The sequence below is a fragment of the Nematostella vectensis genome, chromosome 7 (assembly GCF_932526225.1).
Source record: "Nematostella vectensis chromosome 7, jaNemVect1.1, whole genome shotgun sequence".
Taxonomy (NCBI): Eukaryota; Metazoa; Cnidaria; class Anthozoa; order Actiniaria; family Edwardsiidae; genus Nematostella; species Nematostella vectensis.
Genome location: NC_064040.1, coordinates 1,617,501 through 1,639,910, shown reverse-complemented (window position 1 = coordinate 1,639,910; position 22,410 = coordinate 1,617,501). Strand labels below are relative to the sequence as shown.

At 42.6% G+C, this 22,410-nt stretch overlaps 2 protein-coding genes across 2 annotated transcripts; one reads left to right on the top strand and one right to left on the bottom strand.

The window, feature by feature from the left end:
- The first annotated feature begins 177 nt into the window (after positions 1–177).
- Positions 178–13,022, top strand: LOC5511942 (E3 ubiquitin-protein ligase TRIM9). The gene is made up of 17 exons (XM_048730496.1): positions 178–493; positions 1,372–1,715; positions 2,354–2,449; positions 3,056–3,289; positions 4,127–4,149; positions 4,291–4,424; positions 5,741–6,037; positions 6,337–6,570; positions 6,640–6,951; positions 7,299–7,456; positions 7,708–7,843; positions 8,018–8,203; positions 9,097–9,441; positions 9,605–9,910; positions 10,025–10,213; positions 11,504–11,713; positions 12,768–13,022. The coding sequence occupies exons 1-17, from the start codon at positions 184–186 to the stop codon at positions 12,902–12,904; spliced, it is 3,651 nt and encodes a 1,216-aa protein (XP_048586453.1). The 5' UTR covers positions 178–183; the 3' UTR covers positions 12,905–13,022.
- Positions 13,023–15,989: 2,967 nt separating this feature from the next.
- LOC116618061 lies at positions 15,990–19,114 on the bottom strand. The gene is made up of 4 exons (XM_032381350.2): positions 19,067–19,114; positions 18,529–18,654; positions 17,710–17,853; positions 15,990–16,991 (listed from the first exon to the last, which is right to left on the bottom strand). The coding sequence occupies exons 2-4, from the start codon at positions 18,605–18,607 to the stop codon at positions 16,396–16,398; spliced, it is 819 nt and encodes a 272-aa protein (XP_032237241.2). The 5' UTR covers positions 18,608–18,654; positions 19,067–19,114; the 3' UTR covers positions 15,990–16,395.
- Positions 19,115–22,410: the final 3,296 nt, after the last annotated feature.

The window sequence follows — 22,410 nt, the reverse complement described above, 5'->3', positions numbered from 1 at the left end:
TACATATAATAAACCAAAATGAAGAGAATGGTCATCTTTAGAAATCTGTTTTTTTTTTAATAATTAATGCGTTTCCAAGCGAATGAAAACCTACCCTTTTGTCTTAATTCCCTAATTAATCATGTGCGGTTTCTCCTCACGAACAATACCACAAATGCTTACACAAAACTCCGAAAATCCATCATGGAGGGCGAGCTCACTTGCCCGATCTGCCTGGAGCTGTTTCAAAGGCCGGTGGTGCTACCTTGCTCGCACAATCTCTGTACCAGATGCGCCAGGCGCATTCTAGAACCTCGGGGGTCGTCAAAGGCGTGGGCCGACTGGGTTACCGAGAATAAGGGACCGAATTACAAGTCACACCTGGAGCCCGATGTGAAATGTCCGTCTTGTCGGAGAAAAATCCCGGTTGACCCTCGAGGAGTTGACGCTTTACCGAGAAATCTCATCCTTGAGAATGTCATTGAGAGGTTTAAAGAAGAACGCGCCGTACCAGGTGAGATATTGAATATCGCTTCGTTACAATGTTGCCAAGACAACGTGGTCTTCTTAGGCATCAAGAAATAGTTGAATTATTTAATTAAAAACCTTAATCAATACTAGCTCTTATTGATAACATATCTAACATCCAAATTATAGTGCTCAACAGGCGCTAGTTGCGTGAAATACGTAATCGCCGAGCTTAGTTGAGCGAAAAAACGGACTTTTTGTCTGGCGCTACGTCCAATAGAACGGCTTTTTCGGGAGCTTTTCTGGGACACTGGCGCCTATTTTGTAGGCTAGAATTATAGATTATTTACTATTACTCTTTATTAGTATTTGAGGATGTGGTTTGCGGTATTGCGTTACTGGAACTTTTTAGATTTTGTATTTAACTTTTAAGGACCCTTTATGTCGATGAACATGGAAATCTTGGAAATGTCGTGTTTTTTTCTAACACAGCTGTTGATCCGACTCGAGTGACGCATTTCGTAGGCGATGAATCCCTATGCAAATGAGATGCTTATCTTAGTAATCCCGCTTCAATCTCGGACGTGAATGTCAATCCATCCCTCAATAAAAACAGCTCAGTTATATTTCTGAGGTTATGTTCAAACGTCGTATCATCCATGAGCCGTATTCAATGCAGATGCGTGCAATTGAATCAAATCGGTTGTTTCATCGTCATTTCCATGCATTTGCATTGAATACAGCTCATGGATAATACGACGTTTGAACTAAGCTTAAGTTCAAATAATACAGGAAAAGTACTATAAACATAAATATATATATATATTAAATCAATCTAGTCACTTGTGTCGGATTCATGGACTTTAAGCACTGCTGCACTTGAAACTCACGTGATATTGAGAATATCTCCATTTTCCCCCTTAGGGCGGCAGGCTCAGCAGCCTGTTCTTTGCCAGTTCTGCGAGGATGTCGCGCCACAGACGGCGACGTGCACGTGTAAACAGTGCGGCTTCTCGTACTGCGGCACGTGTTTCGACGCTTGTCACCCCATGAAGGGACCCCTAGCAAGCCACACACTAGGCCCCCCTGATGATAAAGTCCCTAAGCCTAAGAACACCTCCAACATGATGTGCCCTGACCACCCGCACGAGAGGATGGCTCTCTATTGCTACGGGTGCAGGTCTGCGGTGTGTTATTTGTGTAAGGAGGCCGGGTCGCATAGGGCTCATCACGTGGAGCTCCTGGAGAAAGTGTTTCGTAAGACAAAGGTCAGGGTCAAGGTCAGCTTGTTCGTATAACCACAAGGTCAGCTTGTTCGTATAACCACAAGGTCAGCTTGTTCGTATAACCACAAGGTCAGCTTGTTCGTATGACCACAAGGTCAACTTGTTCGTATGACCACAAGGTCAGCTTGTTCGTATGACCACAAGGTCAGCTTGTTCGTATGACCACAAGGTCAGCTTGTTCGTATGACCACAAGGTCAGCTTGTTCGTATAACCACAAGGTCAGCTTGTTCGTATAACCACAAGGTCAGCTTGTTCGTATGACCACAAGGTCAGCTTGTTCGTATAACCACAAGGTCAGCTTGTTCGTATAACCACAAATTCTGGGGGAGGAGAGGAGTGTTTTCAGGGAAGCAGGGGCCCGATTTACTGAGGGAGGGGAGGGGGTGCGTGATAATACGTTTGTGCAGTTCTAGTGGTGTCTTTTCGAGACCGCGGTTTGAAAATTTGAAAATTGAGATTTCCAGGAAAAAAGAAAATCTGAGACAGAAATTGTATCTCTTTAAAAATGCGCTTTTCAAGATACAAAACTGTCAACCTCGAAATTGCTGCATTAGGATTATTTTAGGGGATAATATCACACATATTGTAATATATATCCATGCTTAATACTCGATGTCAGGACGAGGTAACACGAAGCCTGGGGACCCTCATGAGAAGGAACACCGCGACTCAGAAACTTGTGGATACGCTAGAAGGGATGTGCGCGGTAGCGAAGGTAAATCGCGCATTATGATGCACAGTGCCCAGGTCGGGGTCAGGGTGATGGTGTTGGTGGTGGGGAAAGGGGGGGGGGTGTGGGGGAGTTGGATGAACACCAATATGATTGATACATGATTGGACAAAAGGCATGTTCTATCTAACTATCAGTATTATCTAGACGAAGCTTTGTACGCTATTGAATAGATACGAATGAGCCAAACATTCCCATCATTAAAGCTGTGTTACGCTCGGCTGAAGCAAAGGAAATGCTGGCGAATTGTTAGGCAAATATTTAACGTCAATTTAACCTTTGCCAGACCCACCAGCACCTCCAAAACACAGTGTTCAAAGAGCCCCGTGCAAACAAGCCAGCTGGTGTGACGCTGGCCCGTCAAAGCTTGCTATTTATACACCGTGTTGAAGGCGATGCCAAGTAGTTCACCAACATTTCTTTTGTGTTGTGTTCGAGCATCAACCATGATGCCTGATGTTGGCCTTGTTTGCACGGGAGTTCACACTAAAACTAAAAGTGACGGCTCTAATATCAGTAAGCTTAGCACTATACCTTTCATGTGGGATCGAGGTACTTAAAAAAGCCGTGTGTTCTACCTTACCTATGTAGAAATCGGGAAATGACGTAGAATCTCACGTGAAAAAAGAATGCGATGCTCTGCTTGCCATTGTCGAGAAGAAGAAAGCTGAGTTGCTGGATAATGTGAATTCTGAGTACAATGAGAAGCTAGCAGAGCTGCACGAGACCATCCTAGAGTGCGATAAGACTCTTCAACAGTCGCTGGGTCTCGTCGAGTTTTCCCAGGAGGCACTGAAAGAGGACAACCCAGTAACATTTCTCCAGGTGAATCAAAGAGATTCTTATATATTTAAAATTCATGATGGTGATCGGATATTGTGATGATGATGATGACCAGGCGTGAAACCAGGGTTTACTAAATGGGAGGGGGGGGGGCCTCGAAGGGGAATTAGACGATCCTTCAATATGAAAATGACCCATTTTTTTTGACAGCCAAGGAAGGGAGAGGGATAGGGGGGGGCGGTTGATGGCACTCCTCTGGGTACACACCTGATGATGGGTGGTAATATGGCTATCCTTGGTGGCTTTCTGCTGGATACCAAAATCTGCCCCATTTTGGTATAAATCCACTCACATACTATCACGAATCTCGCAATTTGATTGGCTCCCATACTCACTATCTATTGAGCGAAGCGATAGATAGCGAGTAGCGAAAAAGCCCTTTGCTTGTCGCGACAAAAGCGGTTATTTATTACTGAGAATTATTAAAATCGTCATTTATTTAAAGGTAGTATGTAAGTGGATTTATACTAAAACAATTTGACCACTCGTTCCCGTTTTCTATGAGTCATCTCAGAGCTACGCGCCTCGTTGACTATCTATTGACTCAAAGAAAACTCGAACTCGTAGTTTAATTGCTAAGTATTGAGGGACGATGAGGAAGAACGAAATTGTCGCAAATATGTCTCCGAATACGTCCCTAAAAGTCGACTAGACGTCTTGATGACGAGCTCTAGGAGGGTAAAGAGAGGATGCCCCAGTATTACTGCTTTAATATTCGTATTTCAACTGGTATTGTTCCCCCTTGCTACGCCCCTCGACCCACCCTCCACTCGTAACATTTTATTTCAAGGTATTGAAACTATTCCTCTCTATTCACAGACTTCCTCAGCTTTGCAAACCAGGTAGGCACAGTTCCTATGCTTTGACTATAGTCTGCAAAAGTGTTTATTAAAATCTTAATTGATTGACTGTAGATTGAATATCATACTTTTCTTGGTATGATTGCAATCATTTAAGTGAATATCGGTATCTTTTGATAACAGAATGGCACTGATGCTTGAGTCAATCAAAGGCCTTCGCCCCGCCTCCTCCATCACACCCACATTCGAGCACATGGCTGTGGATACTTCGTGGGAGAGAAAGATCCTGAAAAAGCTGACATGGTTACAAATACCAGGTAATAACATACCAAGACATGGTTACAAATACCAGGTAACGTACCAAGACATGGTTACAAATACCAGGTAACGTACCAAGACATGGTTACAAATACCAGGTAACGTACCAAGACATGGCTACAAATACCAGGTAACGTACCAAGACATGGTTACAAATACCAGGTAATAACATACCAAGACATGGTTACAAATACCAGGTAATAACATACCAAGACATGGTTACAAATACCAGGTAATAACATACCAAGACATGGTTACAAATACCAGGTAATAACATACCAAGACATGGTTACAAATACCAGGTAATAACATACCAAGACACGGTTACAAATACCAGGTAATAACATACTAAGACATGGTTACAAATACCAGGTAACGTACCAAGACTTGGCTACAAATACCAGGTAATAACATACCAAGACATGGTTACAAATACCAGGTAATAACATACTAAGACATGGTTACAAATACCAGGTAATAACATACCAAGACATGGTTACAAATACCAGGTAATAACATACCAAGACATGGTTACAAATACCAGGTAATAACATACCAAGACATGGCTACAAATACCAGGTAACGTACCAAGACATGGCTACAAATACCAGGTAATAACATACCAAGACATGGCTATAAATACCAGGTAATAACATACCAAGACATGGTTACAAATACCACGGAAATGTACCAAGACATAGCTGCAAATACCAGGTAATAACATACCAAGACATGGCTACAAATACCAGGTAACGTACCAAGACATGGCTACAAATACCATTTAACATACCAAGACATGGCTACAAATAACAGGTAATAACATACCAAGACATGGCTACAAATACCAGGTAACGTACCAAGACATGGCTACAAATACCAGATAATAACATACCAAGACATGGCTACAAATACCAGGTAACGTAGCAAGACATAGCTGCAAATACCAGGTAATAACATACCAAGACATGGTTACAAATACCAGATAATAACATACCAAGACATGGCTATAAATACCACGGAAATGTACCAAAACATAGCTGCAAATACCAGGTAACGTACCAAGACATGGGCTACAAATACCAGGTAATAACATACCAAGACATGGCTACAAATACCAGGTAACGTACCAAGACATAGCTGCAAATACCAGGTATTAACGTACAAAGACATGCTAGAAATACACAACACAATCGAAATTTAAACACAAATCTTTCTTAACAGATGGCCCGTTGTTTGAGGTGGCACAGTGCAGGGTTAGCCGTTACACATATTTATACATCTCTATTTAAACCTTGCTTTGTTTCGTTCGTCACAGATTGCCCGTCTTTCGCGCCTTCGCAGTGTAGGGTCACTAATCGCACGGTCTATCTGGTCTGGTCTCAGCCGCACAGTGCCGTAGACTCGTACCAGCTCGAGGCAGAGGTCACCAACCCCTCACCCTACCCCGGTGGGGGAGATAATCGAGAGTTGATCCAAGTGTGTACAGGGACAAGCTGTCGATATATCGTGGAATGTGCGCAGTATAGCGCCAGGGTGGTCGCGCGTGTCAAGGCCGCTAATCGTGCAGGGGAGGGACCGTTTAGCAAGGAGATTGTTCTCCGCGCTGCTAAGGGTAAGAAATGCGTTGAATTTTGAGTTGTTGTTAGAAGCATTGCTGATTTTTTTTTAAAGTTCATGCTGCTTTTCTTTCTTTGGCTTTACGACGAACAAACGGAAATCTCCAAGACACGAGAATTCCCAACGTTAATAGGCTCGTATATTTAACGTCAACTTTTGCATTCACAGTGAATATACCTTACGTACTCACAGTGACTATGCCAATGTTTCTCTAAACATTATTTTCTTTCCGTTGCTGATTCCATTAATTTTCCTGTCAACTGAATTTTTTTCGATAATTTCTTTGTTTCTCAGGTCTGCATTTTAAGTTGGACCCGTCCTCTTGCACACAGCGTGAACTTGTATTCTCACGTGACCTTTTAGTTGCCAAGGTAACGAGCGCCGTCCCTGCGACCCTGCTCGGTGACGTCATGCTGGGCACTGGCCGTCACTACTGGAAGGTCAAGGTCGACCAGTTCGCCGGATGTAACCACGCCGGGTATTTGGCAGTTGGCGTGGCTGCTAAGCCATCCCAGGAAAAGGTTATTGGTAGGTATTAGAGTAGTCACGTGATCAAGTACTCAACTCAGAACATGATATTTATCATTAAAAAAACAGGGGACTATGACGATTCATTTGGACTCCAAATCTTCGAAAACACCACTAAATGGTGTGACACAGGGAGCCAGTTCATCCAGGTCAAACAGAAGACAAAAGAATTCAAGGGATGCAACATTGCGGTACTTTTAGACCTCGACGAGCAGATGATGAATGTCTACCTCAATGGCAAGCTGCAGACACCCGATACGAGGCCTGGAGGGCCCTCATTCGTAGGGGTCTCGGGGACTTTCTCTCCAGCACTCAGCGTATATGGCACTAGTGCTCAGATGACCTTGATTCCTGGTCTGCAGTCACCGTCTACCCCACCAGGTCAGTTCCTACCCTTTACTCTGACTCCAAACGAATTTGCATGAACGTAATAAAGATGTCCCTGGACCAGATGTATCCAGTGCTCACAACAATATGGTACTTCAGCAAACACGTTTCTGAAATACTTCATATGTAAGACTGCGTGGTGGAACAGATACGATTTTTGGGGGATGGAGCAAAAACTTTCCGAGAAGGAAAACGTTAAACATGCGGTTTTTATCCATAGGTTCCCGATGCAATTAAATCGACCCCAAAGGAATAGAACTGTCGCACATATTTATGAAAATTTTATCGACGAATCTTTTACCATCATATCAGCTTTACAAAAAAGCTCTTTTTGTCCACAGGTATACCAGTGATAAATCTTGAAGACTGTTCTATTGACAACACCAAAATCAGCTTTGCTTGGGTCCCCCCTGAACAGTGCAACGTGGACTGTTACATTATGGAGGTTGACATACTGGATCGGGAGGGGGACATCCACCAGGAAAGAACTTTTACAAAGGTACAGAAGGCGCCTTTGACAGGCACAATACGACTCATGCCTGATCACGAAAAACAGCAGCTTAGATAGTAATTATTACTTTTTGTAAAGACCCAAAGAAATAACCCTCGAAGCAGGCAAGAGCGAGCTAATTCAACTCACGTCAGAATCGAAAATGGGCCCTGGACCCCATGTGGTGTGGCTCTCTTTCCAATGTATTATTGATCTGCCCCAGGGGTGACCCGGGATTATCAAATATTGTATTCACACAGGTGTACCAAGGACCGCGCAACAAGTTCACGCTAAGGGGACTGGAGTACAATGTAACAGTGGTTGCGCGTGTCAAAGCTGTAAATACCGCTGGCGAGGGTGAGCCTAGCGAAGAGATATCTCTGTCAACAGAGAAAGGTAGGGAATTCTGAAACTAAACTGACACCAAGTAAAATAGGAAAACACACGGAAAACCAACCTATTGAGATAATTCCCTTTACTCCAAATAAGGCTTCATCCTCGAGCTTGACACGCAGGAAATTTTAACAAATCACCCCTTACTTATACAATTTCTGTACTTCTCTCACTAAGGTGTCATCTTCAAGCTTGACACAGAAACTATTCACAAGTCCCTCAAGCTTTCAAATGGAGACATGGTGGTGAGCCAGAGTAGCAGTATACATTCCAACGTGTTTGGCGACGCCCTGCTTGCAGATGGATGTCATTACTGGAGGGTCAACCTCGACTTTTGCAAAGACAACGCCTTTATTGCCGTGGGTAAGTGTACCTCGTTCAAATGACAACGCCTTTATTGCCGTGGGCAAGTGTACCTCGTTCAAATGACAACGCCTTTATGGCCGTGGGTAAGTGTACCTCGTACAAATAACAACGCCTTTATTGCCGTGGGTAAGTGTACCTCGTACAAATGACAACGCCTTTATTGCCGTGGGTAAGTGTACCTCGTACAAATGACAACGCCTTTATTGCCGTGGGTAAGTGCACCTCGTACAAATGACAACGCCTTTATTGCCGTGGATAAGTGTACCTCGTACAAATGACAACGCCTTTATTGCCGTGGGTAAGTGTACCTCGTACAAATGACAACGCTTTTATTGCCGTGGATAAGTGTACCTCGTACAAATGACAACGCCTTTATTGCCGTGGGTAAGTGCACCTCGTACAAGTAACAACGCCTTTATTGCCATGGGTAAGTGTTCCTCGTACAAATGACAACGCCTTTATTGCCGTGGGTAAGTGCACCTCGTACAAATGACAACGCCTTTATTGCCGTGGGTAAGTTTACCTCGTACAAATGACAACGCCTTTATTGCCATGGGTAAGTGTTCCTCGTACAAATGACAACGCCTTTATTGCCACGATAAGTGTACCTCGTACAAATGACAACGCCTTTATTGCCGTGGGTAAGTGTACCTCGTACAAATGACAACGCCTTCATTGCCTTTATTAAATGAAAATATCAAGTAGAAGGTCTTCTCGTGCAAACACGATGGCAGGATAAAAGCATCAGAAAATCTCAAAAAGCATCTGTTAAATTTCAAGGGTTTCTTCTCATAATTTGTCTTCCAATAACAACAGTTTGGCTGTTAGCGCAATCGAAGGGATTTATATTTATGGTGTATTACAAACAAAATATTCGTGCTTCCCTACAGGAGTTGCCAGAAGGCCAACCCAAGATTCCATTATCGGTAATGACACAAACTCCTTCGCTCTTCAAGTATTCCAAGGGGCGGCAGTTCGCACGGAAAACACCAAAAACAAGATTCAGATCAAAAGAAAAGCAAAAGATCTAAAGAATAGCGCCTTTGGGGTCCTTTTGGATCTTAACAAAGAGATCCTGAACGTGTACCTCGACGGCGAGCTCCAAACGGATAGTGGCCGTCCCAAGGGACCAAGTTTCAAGGGGCTCTCTGGGATGTTTTGTGCTGGGCTGTGCCTATATGGTGCCAAGGTTCAGCTCAACCTAGTTACGGGTATAGAGACCCCTCCACCCCCTGGTAAGGACCCTTTATAGAGAAATGAACAATATTCGTATGAAAGGTGCAACATCATCAACTGCGCATGTGCTATGTGTTTGGAGTAGATAAGTTTAATAAATTACCGGTGCAAAACCTCGAGGGTATAATTGAGGTTAAACTACCAGACATGTTTTTCACACAGATCCACCGTCCTTCAATCAGCTGAAGTGCAAAGTCGAGAACACCACCGTTCACTTTGGCTGGCATCCACCGGCTTCTCGGTGCCCTGTAGACTATTACATCCTGGAGATTGACATGGTTAAGGCAGCAGAGTTTGGGCACCGGAAGCGAAAGGACCGGAAGTTCAAGCGGGTGTACGAGGGCCCTAAACTGGAGCACTACATGCTTAGCGTCCCTTACAGCGTGAAGCTGATTACGCGCATCATGGGGATCAACATGGCTGGGGAGGGGACCCCCTGTGATGAGCTAGTACTCTCTACACCTAAAGGTATTAGAGCTATCAATATTGTCAATGGCAACAGAGAGAACCATGGCTTTTTAAAAGGCTATGTTTGCGTGTGTTTATTGACGGGCTAAATATAAAATTATATTGTTCTTGTAGGGCTATATTTCCAACTTGACCCCTCTACGGCCAATCACGAGCTGGAAATGTCTCCTGATAACTGCACGGTGGCTCTGAAGAGTCCGATGTACACCTTTATTCTCGGGAACGTCAAGCTCTCCTCGGGGCGTCATTACTGGAGGGTCCATGTTGATGAATTCAGCAGCCCGAATCAGCTCTCTATCATCGGTAAACTAAAAAGGCCATGGTGAACGTGTTATCTCTATCATCGGTAAACTGAAACTAGAAAGGCCATGGTGTACGTGTTATCTCTATCATCGGTAAAGGGAAACTAGAAAGGCCATGGTGAACGTGCTATCTCTATCATCGGTAAAGGGAAACTAAAAAGGCCATGGTGAACGTGCTATCTCTATCATCGGTTAAAGGAAACTAGAAAGGCCATGGTGTACGTGCTATCTCTATCATCGGTTAAAGGAAACTAGAAAGGCCATGGTGAACGTGCTATCTCTATCATCGGTTAAAGGAAACTAGAAAGGCCATGGTGAACGTGTTATCTCTATCATCGGTAAAGGGAAACTAGAAAGGCCATGGTGAACGTGCTATCTCTATCATCGGTTAAAGGAAACTAGAAAGGCCATGGTGTACGTGTTATCTCTATCATCGGTAAAGGGAAACTAGAAAGGCCATGGTGTACGTGTTATCTCTATCATCGGTAAAGGGAAACTAGAAAGGCCATGGTGAACGTGCTATCTCTATCATCGGTTAAAGGAAACTAGAAAGGCCATGGTGAACGTGTTATCTCTATCATCGGTAAAGGGAAACTAGAAAGGCTATGGTGAACGTGTTATCTCTATCATCGGTAAAGGGAAACTAAAAAGGCCATGGTGAACGTGTTATCTTCTCTTGCATAATTTAAGGATAATTGCTTCCCAATTTGTGAAGTCTTTGAGAAAGTGAAAGGTTAAAGTAAGATATTAAGACGTGCTATCTCTATCATCGGTTAAAGGAAACTAGAAAGGCCATGGTGAACGTGCTATCTCTATCATCGGTTAAAGGAAACTAGAAAGGCCATGGTGTACGTGTTATCTCTATCATCGGTAAAGGGAAACTAGAAAGGCTATGGTGAACGTGCTATCTCTATCATCGGTAAAGGGAAACTAAAAAGGCCATGGTGAACGTGTTATCTTCTCTTGCATAATTTAAGGATAATTGCTTCCCAATTTGTGAAGTCTTTGAGAAAGTGAAAGGTTAAAGTAAGATATTAAGATAAGCGCAAAGAACAGGATAGAAGTATAAAGGTGAAGTGAGTAAAGGTAAAGGTGAACTAGAAAAGGAAAGTTTTTGGGCGAAAGTGAGGTTGAAAGGTGGGGGTTATGGTCGAGATAAAGGTACGGGTAATGTTTAAGATTAGATTAGATTTAAAGGAGGAGTTTACATAAAAAACATTGGGAAAATTCATGAAAAGGACAGCTAGCGAAATTATTCGCTGAAAGATTGTATCTTTCTTCCCCCCTACAGGGGTGGGAGTTGCACGTGGAATTATCGACGACCCGATCCTTGGAGAAGACTCGCACTCGTACGCCGTACAGATCAACGAGCACCCTACCACAACATGTATCAACACAAAGAACAGGATTCAGATCAAGAGGTCATCGGCTGAGATGACTAATAGTAATGTAGGGGTGCTGCTTAACCTGGACGACCACCTTCTCAACATCTACTTCAATGGTAAGAGTGTGTCAGTGGTAAACTTCTCAGTAATGCGATTACCTTAATATTTACTTTGATGGTAAGAGGGTGTTAATAATGAACTCCCCAGCAATTCGATTAATAAAATTTGATTAATCTTTTACTTCACAGCTGAAAAACTGGATTATCTACTAGTCTTAGAACATTTCTTTCTAATCATTTTCTTTTCCACTTGAAAATAACTAAGAAAATATTTTAATACCTATTTAAGCGGAGTCCGCGCTCAAAGAACCTCGGACATCTTGTTATTAAGAAGGACATCTTCCAAATTCTCCTGAAATTCAGATAATGCATTTTAACCATCTAAATAAAAAAATGTCGATGATTATTTTATTTTCTACAACACTTAATCTTGCTTACTGATTGGTTGTTAGCTGTGTTTGCAGCGCGCGCAGATAAACGAAAATTAAAAACTTTAGCTTCAAAACCCTGCAGTCTTCGTTTCAATAACCATCTGAATTTTAACCATCTAAATAAAAAAAAAAAAACGTCGATGACTATTTTATTTTGTACAACACTTACGCGTAATCTCGCTTTCTGATTGGTTGTTAGCTGTGTTTGCAGCGCGCGCAGATAAACGAAAATTGAAATCTTTAGCTCCAAAACCCTTCAGTCTTCGTTACTTTTAGTGTCCTTTTAAAAATACATTTACTATAAAAGATTTGTGAACCATATTTCTCGAAATTGAATGAAGGATTTCATCTCTTTCGCTTCAAGTGACCTGCAAGGATTGTGTGAATGACGAATCCCGAGGGATGTCCTCTGATTTACCATGGCTAACAACCAATCAGAAAGCGAGATAACTCGCAAGTGTTGTAGAAAAGAGTACAAAGCACGGAAAACTATGGGAAATTTGTTCACTAATGGTTCCACTGAAATTATTGCGACGTTTGTTGGGGTCATACTAACGACCCAATGCCATACAAAGGCTAATTTGCATCGAAAACAGCCTTTTGTAATGATACGCACTCTTACCATTAAGGCATTTAGTCTCACCGCCAAATGAATGTGGCACAACTGTGTTTTGTTATAGGAAAGCTAGTGACCGACAACTCCAGACCAAACGGCCCAACATTCCACGGGATAACGCAAGCGTTCTACCCGGCCCTGAGCCTGTACGGGATGAACGTCAAGCTGACAGTGCACACGGGAGAGGCCTTTGATACATAGACATGAATAGGCGAAACGCATTCCCCCAGGGGGAGGTGGAGGGATTATGCAAGTGTTCTACCCGGCCCCCTGACAGCAAAATTACTTTCAAGAACATGACACAGCAATGAATTTGTGATACTAAAAATATTCCCTTTGATTTTATCTCCGTCAAAACTCCGGACCTGGGCATACATGGACCACTTTGTTAAGATCACTTGCGAAGGAAAGGTCTCTTTGATGGCGGCGTTCAATTAGCACCTCTTCGACACTCGGTGGTAATTGATGCTCTTGCAATCTTCGTCTTCGTCGCGCTTGTCGTTGCAGATACCGTTAGCACCTCTTAGACACTCGGTGGTAATTGATGCTTTTGCAATCTTCGTCTTCATCGCCCTTGTCGTTGCAGATACCGTTAGCACCTCTTAGACACTCGGTGGTAATTGATGCTTTTGCAATCTTCGTCTTCGTCGCGCTTGTCGTTGCAGATACCGTTAGCACCTCTTAGACACTCGGTGGTAATTGATGCTCTTGCAATCTTCGTCTTCGTCGCGCTTGTCGTTGCAGATACCGTTAGCACCTCTTAGACACTCGGTGGTAATTGATGCTCTTGCAATCTTCGTCCTCGTCGCCCTTGTCGTTGCAGATACCGATAAGATTCGAGGACTTTTGAGACATGACGTTGACTTTTTGGAAGAGATCCTGTTTTTAACCCGTCATCCATAATAACAGGGTCCGTTCACAGAAGTGGTCCCATATACAGCAGTGGTCCCATATATACAGGGCCTATTCACAGCAGTGGTCCCATATACAAGTAGTGGTCCAATATATAACAGTGCCTATTCACTGCAGTGGTCCCATGTATAGCAGTGGTCCCATGTATAACAGGGCCCATTCACAGCAATGGTCCCATGTATAGCAGTGGTCCAATATATACAGGGCCTATTCACAGCAGTGGTCCCATATACAGTAGTGGTCCAATATATACAGGGCCTATTCACAGCAGTGGTCCCATATACAGTAGTGGTCCAATATATACAGGGCCAATTCACAGCAGTGGTCCCATATACAGTAGTGGTCCAATATATAACAGGGCCCATTCACGCTAGTGGTCCCATATATAGCAGTGGTCCCATATACAGCAGTGATGATTCTAAATTTATGACAACATTAAACACTGCGAGCTCAAAATGGTATATTTCTAATCTATTTATCATACAAGTATGTGCCAGTGTAATATAATTTCTGAAATTTTTAAAACATGCTTTTCAGCTGTTTTTTAAATCATTTCTTCTTTAATTGTAGGTCTTCCCCTATATCAATTTTCTGTTTTAACGAAAGATGAGATTATTGTGGTAAATACATCCCTGATGGATTATTTTTTTCAACAACTGAAAATACGCGAAAAAAAAACCCTATTGTGTACTTCCAGAATATATCACTACCTCCCCCCCCCCCCCTTTGGGGGGATTGGAAATTCCGGGGGGAGGGGGGTTCAAACGCCCAGGAATTTCCAGAGGGAAATGCCCTTTTCCTTAACAGTTACTGTATTTATCTTTTCTAGGGGGTTGGAAATTCCAGAAGGGTGGGGGGTCATACCTCCGACCCCCTCAATAGGGGGGGGGGGGGGGGGATATGGATATTTTCTGGAACTACACATTGGCCAAATGCTTATCCCCCACGCATGCGCTCAAAACTCTACCTTGAGAAAAGCGCTTGACATTTCTAGCTACTGAACCCATGCGCACTGAACCACTAGCTCAGTGGTGAGCAATTTTGCACTTCATGTCAATTCCATTTATAATTTTAGCTACTGCTATTCATTTTTGTGTAATTTGACTGACTTGATGGAATAACAATAAGTGAAGTATACAGCATATATATTTCAATTAATGTTTGTCATTTTTCATTTTCTTATTGTAAAATTTAATTAAAATATAGTATAGTTTATTTTGTAACAGTATTATAAAATTAGTTATGATGAGAATATAATCTTCATTGCTTGAACAGCTGTCTATCAGCCTAAATATAAAAACGTGAGAGTTTTTCGTATACCAAAATATTACTAACGTGGCAAACCATGGAAATGAACGACACCAGACCTGGTCAGGAAAACCGTGGGATTTTTCACTCCATTTACCTTACTGAATCCATAATAACCATCGTGTTCAACTTCTTAGCTCTGGCAGTATTTCACCAAAAGACATTCCGCCTAAAGAAGTCTAACTATTTTCTGACCAGTTTGACAATCGCCGATTTGCTGACGGGACTAACACTGATGTCGAAGTCTATAAACTTCTATGCAGCATTCACGACTCCGGGTATTCTTTTGTTTATCGAGTTTGCAAACGATGTAGCGATTTCTGGATCTTTATTCTCGTTAACTTTAATAGCATTGGAAAGAGTCTACGCGGTGGTTTTTCCACTCAAGCACCGTCTTTTACGAGCGAAGCACTATTCTGTGTGCATTGCGATCACTTGGCTTTTCGCTTTCTTGTTTGACATCCCTCTATTGCTGAACAGCTGGCAGGTCCAGCTCTTTGCGTCTAACTCAAGGAATTACAATGTCCTGGTAACCGTTAAGATGGTGGCTGGAATTGTCGCGCTCATGTCAATCATGATAAGTTATCTTGTGATATGGATCAAGCTGACATTCCCTGACAATTTACACATCGGAAGAGTACACCAAACTACCGCTAAAATGACCCAAACTCTATTCATTGTGACGTTGGTTTCATATTTCTGTTTTTCCCCCATCTTGATTGGCATTATCTGCAAGTTATGGTTTGATGCCTCCGTTGTGGTGTTCTACCCGTACTTGGTTGCACTCACCTATGTAAACTCGTTTATAAATTTTATAGTGTACGCCCTACGTATTCCAGAATTCAGAAAAACCCTGTGCAAGATTTTGACGAGGTACGGAATTAGAATAACTAAAGCACATCCAATTGACAACTTTTTATCGGCCTTGCCGTCGACTCTTGAGGGAGGCCAGCCTGTTTTGATAAATATGAAGCAAGTCAAAGAAGGCGGCATAACAAAACCTCATTAATCTTATTCACCTCATCACCTCATTAATATTGCTTTGACTTTTTGATAAAAGTCACTGTGTATTTTAATTTTTTATTACGAACTAGAGCTCATTTTATAAGTTTTTACGATAGCAAATGTTTAACCATTGTCTCAGATACGATTTAAATTAATTCGTTTATCAAAGGAAACAGGTGAAGGTGGTTTTAATTTTCGTGGGATCAAATTTGTTTTTTAATATGTTCTGTGGACTATCAGCCAAACCCAACGCTTAGACGCTTGTGATCATATGGATGTGTTACTTATTAAAGATTAGCTCCGAAATCATAATAATACATGAAAATATATAACTCTGAGCATTTATGGAAATGAATTAGTATAACCACAAGTTGTGGCAGGAACACAGAAGAACATAAGTTTCTGGCGACAACACAAATTTCTGGTGTTTTTATATATATTGAAAGCAATTTGTGACCATCTCATTCTTATTGCGCGCAACACGATACCGAATGAAAGGATGCGTGTTTGCACTGCTTGGTTGTCGATTTCTCGTCTTCTTTCGCCATTGGCTCCTCCCATATGTCAGTCATAGAGTCCACGGATGTCTCGTAGGACGAGTCCTCCAATGTCCCGGATGTATACGAGTCTTCCAAGGCTTGACAAAACGATTTCCAGCTATCCGCGGAAAAGAGACTGCACCTTGAGGAACATGGACTGGGGATTTCGGAAAATCCGGAATCAGCTCTATCACGGGTACATTTTCCTAATGACATCGCTGAGCCCACTTCGTGCACTTCGTTGCTATGGTCTTCGCTTTCTTTTCCTGACCTTACCAAGAATTGTGGAGAAAAAAATTCCGCTACTTCTGGGGTATGCTCTATGAGGTCTAGCAAGTCCAGGAATTCATGCTCTGTGATTCCCGCCCAGGAGTGAGATTTCTTAGCAATAACGCCATCAATGTGTTGTGTGTCAAAGGTTGTCCCCGGATGTTGAACATGCGCATTGAATGGCTCATCTGCTATAGTATTTGGAAGCTCGACGTTGCGAGGAATATCACTCATGTCTTCTTGGGAGTTTAGATCTACAAAATAAAATAAACAAGGTAAATATATTTGTGCTTTAAATTTATATATTTTTTCCATGATATCAAAAGGTCTATAGGTGCCAAACTTGGAGCAGTTTTGAGTGAGACGATAAAAATAAAGATTCTCTTTAAAGGCTGCGCGAAATTTCTCTGACGCTGTTAAAAGGGGCAGTGTCATGGTAAGAGCTTTGCAATAGCTTTCCGGCCCGGACACAATGAATTTCAGTCAAATTCTAATATTGACTTATTAGCCTTTGGTACATGTGGGAGACTTAAATTCAAAGAAAATTACCACAAAATGCCAATAAACATAGCTTTCAATAAAATATTGCATATTATTTTAACAAGGTATTGACAGCTAAAGTTCAACTGTTTGTAGACAATTAAAAGCCTACAATAAACACTGACTCCAGACATGCGCAGTGCCATGACAAATTTTTAAAGCAAATATTCTCAATTTTAACAACGTAATTCGATCAAGAGAGCGAAAGTGAAGAGGGAATGTGCTTTGGAATATAATATTAAAAAAAAAATGCAAAAAAAACCCTGGACAAACAATGTCTTCAGCTTCCACATTGCTCACATCTAAGAAACAAGATCGAATAGAAGCGTGTGTTTCGTATTGTAGATCGAGAGAGGAGGGCAGGGACCTCGCCTCTTGAGAAGGTATATAAAGAACCCGCTCGCGATGCGCTGTTGTCCTATTTTTATCTACCTTTGTGTTCAGGGATATTGATATCCTCCGGAAGCTCCACCAAGCACCTCTTTTCACACTGTCTGCTTGGTAGCAGCTGCGAGGAACCCTCGAAACTTGAAACACTGAGCGAAGAACTAGAAGTGGCCCTCGAGTCGATATCGTCTATTAGAAAAAAAAAACAATTTGAGCAGTCATAAACTTAGTAGGTTCTCTGGCGATTGTCTGTGAACAAGAATCGAAGGGGTGGGCGGGGGGGAGGCAGGATGCTAGATTATATAGTGATTGACATCTATGAGAAAAAAAGATTTGAGCAGAAGTGAAAGTCACCCCCGTTGTGCTGTAACGTACACATTGCGCGCCATGGCCCACTCCTCCTTGCCCCTGGATTATGAGAGGTGTGCACCATGAGGGGTGGGTTAGGGGTGGACCATGAGGGGTGGGTGCGGGATGGACCATGAGGGGTGGGTGAGGGATGGACCATGGCGCACGATCTTGCAGGAAAGAGAGCATTTATGGAATAGGAGGTGGAGTAAATTAAACCAATTTGCTCCAAACAAAAACTGAACATCTGCAAACATAAAAGGTCTCAGATAGCTATACGTGTTCATAGGCCGATCTCTCGGCCATCACTGATGTGATGTATCAGCACGCCTGCAGACACCGAACGGTGGGGTGTTTTTAATAAGCCAAGACGAGCTATCGTAAAGCGAAGTAAATCAAGCGCGGTCAATCTACGCAATTTAGCCCCTATACATTTTTTTCTGAAATTGCTACCGGAGGGGGAGGGGGTGGGGTCGGCCTCCTTGAGCTCTCCAGGATCCGCCACTGTGATCATACCTTCGAAGAAGCCGGATATTCTAGACCATATCTCGGAGAGGAGGCCACGTGCTCTTGAGATAGAAGCAACCTCTGCCATCTGGCCTACCCCCCCTAGGGATCTTGAAGAGGTGGTCCGACAACTCCCTGCCAATTCATAAAAAGGTTAATAAATTACTTGCTTTATACCCACCTGCCATTCTTGACGTGAGCGAGAGAAGCAGGCAGAGTTCGTGATGAGTTTGCCAGCGAGCGAATCAAATCATGCAGACCGGCCCTAGCCTCGGACTGGGATAGGACAGAACAGGGCAGAGAGCAGGAGAGAGTGCGCCCCCACCAACTATCGGAAAAAGCTCAATAAACAATATCGGAAATTGTTCAACCCTTTGTACATAATATTCATAGCACATACTACTACAGCGTTCACGCGTATTTTGATGTCCACAATATTTGCAACAGTAAATTTAGATTTTTGTTGTGTGCTGCAAATTCATAGAAAAAAGCGCCGAAAAAAATAGATTACCACTCCGAAAATTTCAAGCTTCATATTTGCATTTACCTTCCTCAAAGTTGTCATGTCTCCTTACATATTACTTCAGTTTATGACGTAATGTTTATGACGTAACAATACGATAATCTGTGAGTCAAAATGCAGCGCGTGCTTCGTAAACTCGAAGCCTCTGAGGAAATTTAGCTACAAGACAGACCCGCGAAAACTTTTGGCATAAACACGATTCTACATTCAGTGTCTTAAGCTTTAGTACTTAAACTATGCCCGGCGGCGAGATTTAAAAGAAAAATAATCCATGTTTTTGGCACTTGTCGCTTAACTCTAAGTAAAAAACTCTGTTATGCCTTTTTGTTAATTTATCAAAAATTAATGTTCGTTTTGTTTGCCGCGAATATGTGAATTCAAAAAAGAACTAAAATCTTTAAAGATTTACTTTTATTTGCTTATAAATCCTTTTGCCATTACATTACTAAAAAGAATGAAAACTTAAGGACTATACTATCACTCCCTTTGCGTATGTCACGGAAGACTGGAGAAACTAATAAAATATTAACAGTTTAGGCTTTCCCGTCTAGTGCTGTGAATATTAGCAATAAAATTCAAGAAAGGAAGTAATAAAGGCCGGTCAGAATACTAATGACCTGTTTTGTGGGCAATAGGAGGCTTAAAATGAGAATAATTATTGCGAAATGACGGATGTGGGCACGCCTAACGAGATTTGAAATACCTAATTTATTTTAGTACCCTTCAAATTTGTGCGTTTGATTTACACACGCCCGGGTTAGATATTCAGGATGAACTCACCCAGGATGTGCCCCGGTGCTTCCATCCTGTCTACAGGCTCTGACGCTAAACTCTTCCAAATCCAGCACAAATAATCTTGCAAGTTCGTCCACGTGTGATCACCCTCGGGCTTTACGTGTTATATGATCACTAAAAATGTATTCTTGCTATTGGTTTTCCTGAGGTTAAAGTCGAAACTTGTTAGTACCTGTCGATATTTCGCAAAAATTAAATTTTTGAAAGTTTTAAGAACACTAAAAAGGGGGGGGGGTTCGAAGGCGGTATAAAAGGCCTTTAAAAGCACACTTGCATACACACATTGGCACCAGTCGGGCCAAGACGGGACGCTAGCACAGTCTATTACCCGTGCAGTTCGGCAACCATGGACAGCTGTTTCGTCCTTATTAGGACTCGTCAGCATGGCATAGCATGGCATCACGCTAGCCCGGTCGCAGCTCTAGATCCCACATGGATCTGAGCTGTGGTTTAAAGCACTTCGTTCGAGTCGAAGTCGCCCTGCAGTTTTTTTGCCGATGAGGTTTAACTGAGGCAAACCGGCTATGCCATGCTGACGAGTCCTGATAAGGACGAAACAGCTGTCCATGGTTGCCGAACTGCACGGGTAATAGACTGTGCTAGCGTCCAGTCTTGGCCCGACTGGTGCCAATGTGTGTATGCTAGTGTGCTTCTAAAGTTCACATTTGTGTATACATACTCGCAAGGATAGTTTGGCTATCCGACGGAGTTTTGGACTAGCAAAGGTCGCATGCGTGATCCGCACAATTGCCATCACGCTAGCCCGGTCGCAGCTCTAGATCCCACATGGATCTAAGCTGTGGTTTAAAGCACTTCGTTCGAGTCGAAGTCGCCCTGCAGTTTTTTTGCCGATGAGGTTTAACTGAGGCAAACCGGCTATGCCATGCTGACGAGTCCTGATAAGGACGAAACAGCTGTCCATGGTTGCCGAACTGCACGGGTAATAGACTGTGCTAGCGTCCCGTCTTGGCCCGACTGGTGCCAATGTGTGTATGCTAGTGTGCTTCTAAAGTTCACATTTGTGAATACATACTCGCAAGGATAGTTTGGCTATCCGACGGAGTTTTGGACTAGCAAAGGTCGCATGCGTGCTCGTAACAAAAAGCAAAAAAAATGGGATCAAGTTTAAAATCAAGGTCCTCAGGTTCTACCTTTTTCATGCACGCGAAATAGAGTTTTTTTGTTGTTGGTGGTGTAGAGTTTCCAAGTAGCTCGCCGTTATTGCCATGTGTGTACAAAACGTGTTTTCAACTTGGAAATGATCGAGGCTAATCTGTTTTTTCTGCTTTTTAGGGATGCTAAAGAACTCTTGAAGAAGTCTTTTTCTCTCCTTCATGGCAGTCCAAGGCCTGGCAGTCCAAGGCGACTGACATAGCAAGTCAATATGGATAAGAACAGAAATCATTATTTTATGCGGAGAATTAATTTAATTTAATTTAATTTATTGACTTTGCCCACGGAGAAAAAAAATACACATACATAATACGTTATACATGAGAAACAGAACATAAATACATACAATAACGAAAGGGCAGGGTATCCGCCACAGCTAGGCCAATTACGGCGGACCTTTCTGCCCTCACTCTTTCTTTATCTTTTTTTTTTTTTTCGAATTGTATATTTTTCGTTTGCGCGAATGACATTATAAGTTTACTAGCGCCTTGCAAATTTGCAAAGAATTATATCAGGAAAAGCTACAATCCACAACAAAATTAAGTGGGACACTTCGCATACGATTAACCTCCAACCCTCTCTCCTGGTCATTCCCAGGTCAACCACAGGTAGCCTAGGCAATGGTTTTGAATCTTGTTCGTAGCTTGGAATCGGCTGTTATTCTAAAACGTGTGGGTTGAAGTCGCGATTTTTTTGTGCCAATAAAATTGCCTTAAAACTTGGAACATGCCTGGTTGTTGTCATATTTATGTGTAATATACGATTTTGGGGGGTTTTCGTAACGGAATATATGACTTCTCTCCCCTTACTAAGGAAAGAAACAAGGTTGGAGGCGCCATTTTCGGTAGCACTCAAATACCGTCGAAATTCACGAGGAAAATACAACAAACGAAATATTTTTATCTCGCAGACCTATGCCAGGGTACACTTTAATTCGATGTGTGGCAAAACATCCGAGCTAAATCATTTCCCTGGCCGCTAGCCATTTTTTAAAACGAGTAAGCAGCGATTTGAATCCTTGACCGCCGCCGTTGGACAATTAGGTACGCCCTGCTGAACACGGAGCGAAGCAAACAAATTATAGCGCGAGGCTGTCACCGGCGCATTCGCAACACAAGCTGCGCAATTACACAGCGGCTATGGAGATATACAAAACGTGCACGCAATCGAAAAATTCGGAACCCGAGAATAAAACAATGTGGAAACTGTGGAACACGATGCTAAAAGATGCCCCGCATACGGTGCCCTCTGTAACTACTGCTAAACCAAACCATTGGAGCAAAGTATGCCGACTTAAAGAAAAAGATAGCCAAAGTCGTCCAACTGGAAACGCTAATGCGCGCAATCAGCAACAAAATCGCTCCCAGTATCCAAACCGCACACAACCACAGGGCCCCCGC